General features: G+C 35.9%; 1 protein-coding gene across 5 annotated transcripts in view; it reads left to right on the top strand.

Annotated features, from left to right (window-relative positions):
* The window catches only part of f (espin protein forked), an 81,942-nt gene that overhangs the window by 41,351 nt on the left and 26,747 nt on the right, over positions 1 to 13,844 (top strand). For all 5 annotated transcript variants that reach the window (XM_028308237.1, XM_028308235.1, XM_028308233.1 and 2 more), the window contains one exon: positions 1,283 to 1,514. In XM_028308237.1, the coding sequence (XP_028164038.1) occupies positions 1,283 to 1,514 (232 nt within the window). The remainder of the gene's footprint in view (positions 1 to 1,282; positions 1,515 to 13,844) is intronic.

The following is a 13,844-nucleotide window of genomic DNA, read 5'->3' as shown; positions in this document are numbered from 1 at the left end:
TCAACGCTGTGCGTTCGATTTGCTGCTTCACTTAAGCAAGCATCGTTTGTGAATACGGGCGTTAGTGGCCAAACTGTAGCTTCTGGCTACACAGGAGTTACAATGGTGGGAACGAGAGGTTGAAAGTTGAAGGAATGAAATATGTATGCGTGCATAAAAATCGTATCGGGACACATGCGCGCAAATGTCTTTCGCGCTTATGTCTTTTCGCGCTAACGTCCATTCGTGCTTGTATCTTTTTGCTCAAATGTCCATGCGCGGAAATGGCCTTTCGCGCTAGTGTCTTCGCGCTAATGTCTTCCGCGCTAGTGTCTTTCGCGCAAGTGTACCAGAACCCATAAAAATATTATCTGTTTGTATTGGTCAGGGTGTTGTCATCTATTTATGTAGAAATGTTTTAACCGTTGTTTGTATATACCTACAACCTTGTTAGTTAAGGATTACACTGCACTGTGTAAAATGTTAGTTATATTTATTTATTTAATAAAACATAATTTATGTTTTCAAGTTACATTTCCTGGAACATAAAACAAATGGAATAATAATTTGTAATCACACTACACCGACAACAGTATAGTTGAAATGATTTTGATTAATTGTACAAAATATTATGAAAGTATGAAAAACATGACTTTTGCCTTTGATATAAGGTTTTTTGAAGACTTATTATTACTTGATATTCACGAATTTAGCTAGTTGCGTTTAAGAAAGTTAGTATAAAATACAACTGACTTATTTATTACAAAAACAGTAACAATGTATAAATTATCGATCACGCTTATAAATAAAGTAGATGTTGGCCAAACTGGTTTCATAGTAGTTAACAAAGCAAATTAGTTACGAATATTACGTGATTGTATTACAAAAAAATACATAATTTAGCAGAGTGGTTACTGGAAGGTTTGTTCTTTCTGAGACAATAATAAAAAAAGCACAAGATGAATCCCAAACCGAAATGCGCCTACAACTCAATTTAATTATGCTGAAGGATGATACTAAAATCATAAACTGGAAAGTTACAACACTTACAACCCTTAATATGAGGAAAAATAAAAGACTAGGATAGAAAAAATAGTAAAGAGTATAAAAGCTTATGGTAAAAAAGCATGATGCACATGATATCTCTACAAAAAACGCCTGCCCTGGGTTACGAACCAACGACTTGCTGTGAGCTATGGCTACCATGTCGAATGATTTTATCAGCGCTGTAAACTCTCTCACTTTCATAAAACAAACTCTTTTCTAGTTTTATCACAAAATCAATATGTCCATTCTATCCCAGGCCAGCCGCATATCATCAGCAGCAGGCAGCCGCCGCGCGTCAGTATCAGATGAAGCCGCTGTAGTCCAGACGTCGGCATCAGCTTCGTCCGGCGTGTCGTCAGGGGGCAGCTCCGGCGATGAGGCGCCGCCGCCGCCACCGCCGCCACCCGCGCCGCCGGCGCCACCAGCGCCTCCACACAAAGTGTTGGAGGAACCGGCGCTGAGGCCGTCGGAACTGAGGGGACGACTCGGTAAGTAGATTTAGCTCATAGAGAGTTAGAAGACTTGAAATAAGTAGAAGTAGAAGCATGAGCTAGAAGACTAAGGAGCACCAGGTTTCAGCAAACATCTTGAATTAATCAGGAGATGCAGCATCGAAGATATTTTAGCATTGAAACAAAAGCTGTAGCGTTGCTGAAGGTCAAAAGAGGCAGGCCTTAACATTCTATTGGACTTCAGTAGGAGTGTGTAATTCTACGTAATGAAGATCGCAACTAAAAAGTAATCGCAGCCAAATATATAGAGTTATTTAAAAGGAACAATAAGATGATGTAGTTCTTTATATTGCAGTATCATCAGAATTATGTATAATATTGTGTATGTATAGTATAAAGAAATTGGTAAAAAGTAGCTTAGGTTGGTAGACTACACAACATTCAAGATTGACAGATACCCAAGAACATACGTTGAAACAACAATAACAAAATAGTAATTCTTTCTTCTACTTCAACTATCACTAAATTCAGTTTTTATCTGAGTACCTCATAACTCTATCCTAATTCTTGTCACAAACTATCTCAGCTGGATATTATTTATGTAGCGGAAATATCAGCCAAAGCAGCCAAGATGGAAGCGTCGACACCGCCAAGGGATTCGGATTCAGATGAGGCCCCACCTCGTCCCCCACCCCCTAGAGTTCCAACACCTGAACCTGAGCCACCAGAAATCCCCTCGACTTCGCCACCACGGGAAATCCCAGAAGTGTCGTTTCCAGAGCTACCAGAAACCCCTGTTCCTTCCATTCCACCTCCTCCCGTACCGCCCTGTTACCAAGCCCCTCCAATCCCATCAGACTGTCCTCCGCCACCAATACCTCCCCCAATCCCAGCGCCACCTGTTCCCCCATATTTTCCAGCTCCACCCTTGCCCCCAGCCTTCCCAGCTCCTCCCAAACCTCCATCCTTGCCAGCCTGCCTCCTTAAAATCCCTGGGTTAAAGCTGTCCGAACTGAAGGAAAGACTTGGTGAGTGCTCCTTCTTGAGACAAGCGTCATCCAGCCGAGTCAAATGCTGCATCAAGCTCATACTTTCTTGGTCTTTGCGCTGTCACTATTCGCTGCAACAGCTGACTCTTCTTTCCATGCTCTGTTTCGCTGCTAACAGCCTTCCATTATACTTTTAACATCAACAACATACAGCAGTGTAGGGAGATGATAGTGTTTTGATTATGTACCCAGATGATCAGAAGAATGAAGAAATAATGTTTAGTTTAGTCATAGGCTAGCACATAGGTATTTTTTCGAGATGTTAGGAATTTGAGAGATTTGGTACCTAAAGCAGATATCATATTTTATAATTCGAATTTAATTAAATAGGATGAGTAATTTACTTAATTATACTTTGAAAAGTGTTTTTTTTTATAGTTGTAGACTCATTTTCTTAAATAATATTGTTATTTAGGTCACATCAGGTAAGTGTTTCAGGATGCTGATTTTTCGTATTGCCTAAATGTATAATTATTTCACAGCAGCTATGGTCTTCCATGCTTTTTCGGCTTTTTGTGTCTTTTTATGGAAGACTGCTGATTTCAAGATACAGCAAAGGATAAGGTGGCTTGAAGTTCACCTGATAATAGCTAATTCTCATTTGAAAATATGACATATTTTTTCACAAACGTGCTGTAAAGCAGAAGAGCCAATAAAGCAATGGATGGAATACAAGCCAATAAAGCAATGGATGGAAAACATACCTGATGATTCTCGTGATTGTCATAATCTTATTTATTTAATTTAGCTTCTGATATAGCAACTAGCTAACGGACAAAAATAGTTTTAAATTACATGCCTGCACAAGAATAAAAGTTTTCAAGTCATTTATTTTTTTGCATTAAGGCTTTTAAAAACGCTTTTACACGACCCATTTACATGTGGGCTATGGCTGAGAAGAGCCATTATTATCAACCTTTTTACTCGAATGCTGCAGAAGGAGGGTTATTTTTCAAGTTTAAAAAAGTATTAACATATTTTCACACCAGTGTGTCAAGCGTGTAAGGTTGACAAAAACGTTAGTGGTAAGGGTAACCTCTTATTACGTTCCAGAATTCCTTTAAATTGGCCTTTTTGTAGTTAATGGGAAGTATTTAAGCATTTCTCAAACTACAGTGGACCCCCGGTAGTCCGACAAACATTTTGCAGGGCTATAGTCCGGATTTTTTTTACAAAAGAGTACCTTGTAATCCGACAAATTACAGATCCAATGATAAGATTCTTTATACATACATATTATATACATATGTACATATTATGTACTCTGAAAACTAATTATACTTCATTATGTATGTCAAATTTAGTAAATTAAACAACAATAGAGCTTACGTTTTATTATAAAATTAACGTCATTAATGCTATAGAACTTACAAAAAATATGCAATAACTTTTCATGCTTAGCGAATACGTATTCAATAATAAATAATAGACCATGTCGGATTACAGGGGGCGCCGGATTAGACAGGGGCCGGACTACCGGGGGTCCACTATATGTTGAAACAATATTTTAATTAGTTGTCGAAGTATATTGACGTAGACTATAACATTTCTTTATTAACATAAACAATATTATATTCAATGTTACGTTACAATAAAGGTAAAAGATATGAAAGGGGCCAATAAACTTTCGCAAAGGTTGACGACTCTAGCTGTAAAATAAAACAGCTGATTTAATATTATTAATCCTTTACGGAACATTTTTAACATCATTTCAACACCTCTATGGTTCAGCGGACACGGACATGTAGTTTTCTCATTATTTTATATTACTTGATACCTACCCGTTATTATTTTATTTCACTTAAATCCGTTCATCTTTATTAAACACTTCATATAAATAATTATTTTGATATATCACACGCTATATTTCTGTTAGGTCTTATTAAGATCCGTGCAGCACTATTTGGCCAACAAGTCACAAAAAACATTCAAATAAAATGATCTCAATATAACTTGTTAGTACATATACGGTTACAATTTCCGTCTCAAATTCAATTAAAGTTTTAAATTATTCGAATATATTTGGAATTCATACAATTAATGTTTCATATTGTAATTCCGAATAGACAATATTTTTTTTGTATTTCATAAGACTCAGAATCCAGGTAGTTATTTATTATTATGTATTCAACGATACTGTATTGCAAAATATATTGCTGTTTTATGTAAAATTAACGGTATCCTTCCGTTTGGCCAAATTACTTTTCGCCAAATTTCACTTCGCAAACAACTTATCGCCAAAGTTTCATTTCCCAAATAAACTTTTAGCAATTGTACTTTTCGCAACTAATTCAGTTGGTCAAATTAACATATGGCCAAATTTTACTTGGCAAATGTTGATATAGCAAATGTTTTATTTTGCCAAATATTATATCCCAAATAATTTGCTTCGTCAAATTGACACTTCACATACTTACGAGTACCCACCGTTACCCACAAATCAAAGCATAAGGCACATGGTCATGGTTTTCACAAGAATTTTATGTAAAACAGAGAGATTGCAGAAAATAGTATGGTTGCAAAAAGTAGGTATTGTAGAAAATAGTAGGTTAGGTTAGGTTAGAACAGTGACCCTTAATGCGCGAAGGCGAGCGAAGCGTGCCGCGGCAGCGGCCGCCGAGCGCTAGAATCATCTCTATTGTTAATGAATCATTTGGAAATTCCGATAAAAAGAATGAAATATGAAAATTTATTTAGAAAAAATTTTATATTAACTACCCACTAAAGAAAATAATAACCACAAGCTAATTTGTATTCCATTCTATGCACCAATCAAATTGTTTTGTAAATAGTTTATCGTGAAACATTTTTGCCAAATGAAACATTTGGCAAAACATACTTTGCCAAACAATAATTTGCTAAACAATAATATGCCAAAAACGACATTTGCGAATTAAAAGTTTGCAATAAGTTGTTTTGCCAAATGAGAATTTGCCAAATGAAAATTTGCGAAACGTTGTTTGCGATGTGATAATTTGGGAAACGTTTTTTGGCCAAACATTAGTAATCCAAAATTAACAGTTTTACAATCCATATCCCTTAGCTACCATCACTCTTTATTAGCGGCATACGAGTATGGAGTACTAGCGGCCGCCCGCGACTTTGTCCGCGTGGTTCAATCCGTTCTTAGTGAGCACCTACGTCCTAAAAGAAACCCCCATGCAAGAGACTTCTAGCACTTGTAGTTTCTGAGATTTCGTGATGAGTGAGTGAGTCAGTCAGTGACCTTTCGCTTTTATAAATAAAGATAGAGTTTGAGATGCATGCTAAAAATTAAATACTAGATAGATTTTGGCTAACACTCTCCACGGTGGTGGTCAGACAGGATGGGGATCACATATTGTCTTTTTCGTTACTTTGTACGATTTCGCGGGAAGATTGGACGTTTTATAAGACGTATTTTTTTAAAGAAAATAACTAAATACACATTTGAATTGTTGTACCTATGTTCTGAAGCTGTCTTGTACAAAACTAATTTACTTGTATAACATAATGCTATTGACTTTACGTAACTCTTTAAAAAAATTAGGTTTCTGATATAAACTATCTAACTACCAGTTTAAGTAGAATGGGGATGTTGCCTGGGTCAAAAAGCAAGAGTTTTAATTAGTCCGTCAGTTAACTTATAAAAAAATACTCTACACGTATTTTTCACTTTTTCAAACTAATGAAAATTTAAAGAGATAAAGCGCCCCAAAGTTCATAAGAAGAGGCCCGTGACGTCAACGCTTGCTTAAAAATGCCGCACGTTGTGACGTCGTGCGCAACTTCAACGCACCATAACTATGTAATTATTTGTTAGATTGACAAATAAAAATATATTATGTGTCCAATTTTTTGATATTAAACATTACGGACTAAAAAAATTTTTTTAGGCAACTAGCCTATTGGTGTCATCATACCATAAAATAGACCAATGTTTATAATGATAGTAATGTAATAAAGCGTACCTATTTATAGAACATAGTAATTTATCCAGTTATTATTTTAAAGATTCGAGTTAAAATTACACGTTAGATGAGTGGTATCATAGTCACGAATGCAACTAGATTGTGTGACTTTCTGTCGGTTGCACTCAAAAAAAACTGGATTTGTAATAATTTACTATTCTTGTTCTTTAATTAATATCGTATATTCAGTTTTTGATTAATGATGAATTTGACTTAAAGTGTGTTTGTTGCTTTTTAGTATTCTCCCAAAGAATTTCAGCATAATGTCTAAAAAAATCAATTTTATTTCGGTGAATGAATATATATCAATGTTATTTCATTGAATAGATTATTTCTATGCAATGTAGCGTTGCGTTGTCGCGAATGGTGAATAAACAAAGGCAGAGTTGGACCTTGTAACTTTAACCATAACTATAACCGGTGTTTTTTGTATGGAGTTTGACAGATTTTTGACGTTTGTTAAAGTTGTCCTCTAAACGCTTCTTTTGCGTTTAATTCGTGACACGTTAATACACTAGACTAGTCGAGTCATAGAACGGCTCGTTGTTCTGTTTCAAATTAGTGCTCTAGTCCAGTGTTTTTCAACTTGTAGGTCGCGAAGCCTCTATAGGGGGGTCGCGAGAGGTAGTAAAAACTAGCTCAGTAAAAAAAAACATTAGTTATAAAGACAGATTTATCCGAAATCGAATTATGCAAATGCATTAAAATTTTGTATGGATTGAAGTATTCGGTCCGTACAAACATCTTTGTAACATTATAAAATGCATGAAAAAAGAATGCGAACGGTCGGGGGGTCGTCAAATATTTTTCATACTAGGGGGGTCGTTTCATGAAAAAGGTTGAAAAATACTGCTCTAGTCTATAAATTCACCATAAAATATGGGATTTCAATAGAAATTCTTAAAATATTGCTTGTGAGTGCCATATAGTAAGAGTAAATTGATATAGAGGCTTAAATATTTAAAAGAATTGAACATAAACCATTGATAAACTTACTATAAACTACGTTCTTTTACTTTTTTTCTGTGTTACTGTTAATCATTAGTAATCCAGCAAACCCATAATTCTCTTGTATAATAAAATCCTTCCAATAGACTAGAGATATCGGACGAAACGGATCTCGCAAGTAGTTCACGTAGAGCGTTTAATACTATATCCGACTTCTGCTATTTTGTTGTTAATTATTTCATTATAACTCGGCGTTTATATTAAATATTTATGAGGCGTAAGTAAGCGGTAATTAAAGAGTTTGTTCACTTTCTACCAACTTAATGGGCTGTTAGTTGCGTTCTGATTCGAACAACACCAAAACAATAAAATGTATGTAAAGATTTGAATTCGCAACTTTTTTCACTTTCCATTTCATGGCACGTTGACAGGTTAAATATATGTTCTTTGTAATGTTTGCTAAAAGCTGTTTAGACAAGATTGGTATCAAATATTTATTACGCTACGCATCACAATTGTTGCATAACGCAAAAGTAAATGATAAAAATATGCATTTAAACCTACATACTTCAAAATGCAATCAGTTCGTTCGTTTCAGCTTAATTACGAAAATGTAAATTAATCTGTTTTTATTGATAAGTATTTTAATAGAAAATACGCTTTATTAAAGTAAATTATCAAAGTCTACTTAAAAAAAAAGATATTTTAATTTTATCGATATTATCTATAAAACTATCTTTTTAACAAATCGCACAAATTCATCGTATAAAAAAGGTCAAAAGTAATAAATGACTTAATCCTAACTCCTCAACATACCTACGTTTTATTATTCTTGTCAAAGATAAACTAGGTGCATTTGTTACACTTATCATCTCAAACTATATCTATTGTTCGCCGCGATTTTCTCTCAGAGATTGAAAATTTAAAACAATCGCGATTTATGTAAAAAATGCGCAAGCGCCGACCCCTTAAATCATGAAATCGAAAGTAACTCGAGTCATCTTTCTAATCACGGTTATTTAAATATTATGCGTATGGTTTGTTTGTATTTTCTTTTGTATAGTTTACGAGTAATTTCAGAGATTGTTGAGTATTTTTAAGGCATATCTAGTGCGGGTTGCAGACAAATAACTAAGCTATTTTAGTTTAAGGTAGCTCACAAAGCTCAGCTAAAGCTCAGCTCAGCTCAGCTCAGCTCAGCTGAAACTCAAGATTTTCTTAGATTAGTTTTAAAACAATGGAAAACTGCGTTAGCTATGCGTGACAAGCTAAACTAACTTAGGGCTGATTTTTCAATCCTCAGATATCTTTTGATTGAAGAATAATTTTGTCGTTTTGACATATTTCCCATACTGAAACTGTCAATCTGCCATACTTATTGAAAATTCAGCCCTTATTAGCTCTAGGTCTAGGTCTGCCTTATTCATAGAATTTAAAAACATTAATATGCATTTTTGTGCAAAAATTGTAATTGTAGGTCTTTAATCTCCTCCTCCTGAGTACCTCTCCACGATTTTGATGGAAAATAATCGTATACCTACCTACCTATACTACGAGTATAATATAATATTATTAGATGATCAAACGAACTTACCAAGTGAAGTTCGATCTGAATTATCCTGTTTTCGCCGAAGAGATTTATTTTACCGTGTAGTACCCCTGTACGACAAGCCAATCCGCAAAGAGCGGGCAACCCCACCCCTACCACGCTGTGGGCTCGGTGTCCGAGCGGTCTCATTATATTTAGAGAAGAGATGACATTGACGTTTACCTCCAGGGAAGAAGATATAGAAATCTTCGGGTTGGGAGGGACCTTAAATCTCTTCGGCGAAAACAGGATAATTCAGATCGAACTTCACTTGGTAAGTTCGTTTGATCATCTAAAATCACAATGTCAGTTAATATGAGTCGTTGCATAGAAAACACGACATATTGTCATACTTCATATATAAAGTAGGCATTTATTTCCACTTCGACTCGGTTCGGTCAACAAACCGGCCTAAGGTTTATTTAGGATCTTTTATTCTGACCTTATAATAGCAAGTAATGAATCTACATAAATGCACTTTGAATTTTGATCTGATACTTATTTCTTTCTTACTAGCCTTTGTATTTAGACCAATATCGATTGGTGTAATGTATAAAAATACGAAACAACAAAATTATTCAGTTACCCTTTGTAGCATTGAACAATGTGTATGGCCACAGGGTCATCGGTAGGGCATGAATATCGGAATCTCGGAATCTCGTAATATCGGAATCTCGGACTGCAAGATCCGATATTTTAATTCCGATATTGAGCGACCCAATATCGTAATATCGGAATCAGATAAAAGTTTTAATTGAGATTTTAAACAAAGCGTTTAAACTCGCCACAAAGCCCAATACATGCTTGGCAAAGACCAATGATTTTCTCATGTCTCTCACCATCACTTTTTGTTCCACTGCAAATATTTTAATATCTTTACTATTTATGGTTAATTTAACTTGTTCTAAATCAATTTTAGCATTTGCCATAGGTACTTGGTCAACAAAGAACGACATCTCAACTCCTTTTCAAACATTAATTTTACTAGACTATGGACCGTCAGTTCTGCGTACTATGCGCCCTGCCTGATGATGCCTAGCTGATGGTTTGTCCGAGATATTAGACATACTTACTTGTCAACAATCTCGATAATCGAGCTCCTAACCGAAACTGGGTAAGGAGCAACATGGACATTCGACATAAGCTTCGTTTTTTCCATATTCATCCGAAGGCCTACCTGTTGGGAAACTCGATTAAGGTCTTCAAGCATTGTGATAAGGTCTTCCAACGGTTCTGCCTTAGTACGCAAAACAGACGGACGATGAGGCAGCAAGGTTCTGAAGTGGAGGCCAAGTACCGGAAAGCGTAGCGTAGTACTCATAACCACAAGGTGGACCGACGAGCTCATATAGGTAGCAGGAAGGCGCTGGATGCAGGCCGCCACCAACCGGCCATTGTGAAAATCAGCATCGGAGCCTGTGTTCAGCAGTGGACGTCCTATGGCTGACATGATGATGATGATGGCTCGTGGTTTTGTGAGTTGTACATCGATAATCAAAAATAAACAAATTACAAGCATATTCAAGTTTTTTACCACTCTCTACAATTTTTGTAACACGTGATTTGAATGACTCTTAAATTCGTTCCGCCAAAATAAAACAGGGTAATACATATAATGAAGGAGTAAAAGTTTGTTTGATACCTGTAATTTTACAAAAACACTTATTATTTGCTAGTCCATATAGGCTCATTATCAGTAACCATTCATTATCAGGTGATCCGTCTGCTCGTTTGCATCTTGTCACATAAAAAACCAAATGCGATGGATATCCATAACGTAAAAATGGTTTTAAAATACTTCAATTTTATGAAGTGCTGTATTGTACCAAATTAAAGATTTTGATTAAAATCATTATTTTATTGTAAACAATCCAGAATTCTTACGAATATAATCAAATATTAACTTTATAGCACATGAACTCAATTCCGATATTAATATCGGAATTCCGATATTGAGATCTAATATCGGAATACAATATCGGAATTGAAAACCTTCCGATATTACATGCCCTAGTCATCGGTCGTTATAAAAGCAGGCGGAGGCTCGACTGGGGCGAGTGCGTCCGCGGCGCCGGGTCATCATGCTCCAAGACGGTTGATGGTTCATAAGGTGTAAGGCCAAGAAGGCAAGCTCTTAATGTGGGTAGTTTCGTACAAACGCAACATTTTTCTGTATGAGCTCATTATGTTCTGTTTTTACGGCTTTTTAAAATGGCCGAAAAGAAGATACTTAACTCGTAAAAGTGAATAATATTACAATACCTGGCTATCTCGGTAGTTAATATCTCGTTTTTACTCGCTAGAGCAAAAAACGGCTACTGGTTAAAAAATAACCGAACATAAAGTGGCTGCTGGTTAATATCTCGTATTAACGCTACTGGTTAAAAAATGACCCGCAAAAATGACCGAATATAAAGTGGTTGCTGGTTAATATCTCGTATTAACTCGCTAGAGCAGAAAATGGCTACTGGGTAACATCTCGCATTACCTCGGAGAAAAAAATGGCTACTGGGTAACATCTCGCATTACCTCGGAGCAAAAGAATGGCTACTGGGTAACATCTCGCATTACCTCGGAGCAAAAAATGGCTACTGGTTAACATCGCGCGTTAACTTGGAGCTAAAAATGGGTCAAAGTTACGCGTCGTGTCACAACGCTTATAATAAAAATGTACGAGCACTTACACAAAATAGTTGTTACAACCAACCTTGTGTTGGGTCTAATTCTCGTCACTACACTGCACAACTTAAAATAATTGCGTTTTTTGTCGGTAAAAACGTCCTGGTGACGTCACTTAAGCATTTTTCTTATACTGCGTGCGGTCGTTGCGCGTGCGCACAAAGGAATGAGACCGCTCGGACACCGAGCCCACAGCGTGGTAGGGGTGGGGTTGCCCGCTCTTTTGTTTTTTACTACTACTACGCTGAATATTGTGTGCGGATTGGCTTGTCGTACAGGGGTACTACACGGTAAAATAAATCTCGGAGGCGAAAGCAGGATAACTTAGGTTTTACTTTGTTCTTTGAAACCTCTCTACGCTCCTGACGTAAAACAATTGTGTACTTACTATATTACATACTATTTCTTTTAGTTATCCAATATTTAATACTTACTAAGTACAGAAATCGATAGCTTAACAATATTTCACTATCGAACGCGAAAATTACGTAATGACGAAAACAATCTAGTAATAATTTTCCACCTGTTTCATACTCGAATTGTTTAATTTCTAATCAAGTCACAATAAATCTGTGTTGAATTTAGGAAAGTTTGATTTTTAAATGTTTTACTCGCATAAAGGTTTGGCCAAACCAACGCGTGCGCGATGGCGATAGCGATACTATTGGGGGCATAGTGGGAGTTTACATCAAACGTCTTCGCTTGTGACTGCGTCAAAAAGTTACATTAAATGTATGACGAATTGTACAGCGTCCCTAGCGGATACTTTCAAGAACTAAAATCTTCATATACCTATTTACGTTTGATATAAATTCGCACTCTAAGCCCCCGGATTTTTACTGATCGCGCGGGCCGCACGCGTTCGTTTGGTCAAACTTTAAGTAATTTTTCAATGTTAGATAATACTTTGGTCTTAAATTGTTAAGGTTAGCTTGCATGCAAATTGTTTTTATGGAAGTTAAAATGTCTTGTTCTTCATGCTACACGAGTATGAATCGCTTTTTATTACGACACGACTGTGGAATCAATAGTCAATGTTATCTATCTATTCAATAGGTAGATATATCTACCCTAGTTAATATTGGCGAGTAAAACGATTGCAGGCTACTACTAAAATGCGTTTTTGGAGCTCTTTCAAGTGTCTATTTTTTTACTATGCCCTTAAAATTATTTTTTACGAGCTTTTTAAGATAAAATACTGTAATAAGAATAAAAACTTACTTACGCTAATTTACCAGTGTCTATGGATCATGTCATACTTATTTCATGTCGCGTATCGCGCGTCCTACGATAAAAAAATATTCTTAAAGCTATTGGATTAAAAACTAATTTACTAAATAGGAACATGTATTTGAGCATAACTTATTATACCAAAATATGGGTGGGAAATAATAAGTCGTGTATATTATTAGGTACGTCTATTGATGTGCCGTTCCCGAGAACGCTCTCTCAGCTGAGAATATTCTCGGGAGCGTTCCCGGGAGCGTTCTCCTAAGTGAGAAAGGTTGAGAATCATGTTTATCTAATGGAAATAAATAAACTTTCTTAAGTAAAATAGTATTAAATTAAGTCAACAGATAAGTGTATATTAAACAATACACTCTATTTGCAGTGAAAGGCTATATTCTCAGTGTTCCCGAGAATATTCTCGGGAACTTTCTCGGCAATATTCTTGGCAACTGCACCTTTATTATATTTTATTTTTTTCGTCGTGAAATGTCGTTTTAATTATATGTAAGATGACAGAAATTTATTTTTACATGTAATTAAATAATGTAACTGTCCATTTTTTCGTTCTTAACACGCTCTTATTAGGTCGTTGTGTATGTAACTAACTATATAATGGAATCTTAGAATCGGAATTACACGTACTTCTAAGTCTTGTATTATCATGAAACTTGGCAATTATATGTAGATTAGAAATGGCAATACAATATTGTGGTACCAGCTGGTCTGATGATGGGACTGGAAGGTGGCCAAAAGAACTCCTAAACGAAACGGCGGAATCACATCGAGTTTTGGTTCATTGGATGTCTTTCGAGATCTTTAAGTGCTAGATATTGTCCAGGGTCCTAATGATGGAGTCAGGAGGTAGCCATAGGAACTCCTAAACGAAACGGCGGAAACTCATCGAGATTGGGTTCGTTGGATT

The sequence above is a fragment of the Ostrinia furnacalis genome, unplaced genomic scaffold (assembly GCF_004193835.3).
Source record: "Ostrinia furnacalis isolate ACB-3 unplaced genomic scaffold, ASM419383v2 OfSCF2396, whole genome shotgun sequence".
NCBI classification, from domain to species: Eukaryota; Metazoa; Arthropoda; class Insecta; order Lepidoptera; family Crambidae; genus Ostrinia; species Ostrinia furnacalis.
This window is presented reverse-complemented; position numbering and strand designations above follow the sequence as displayed.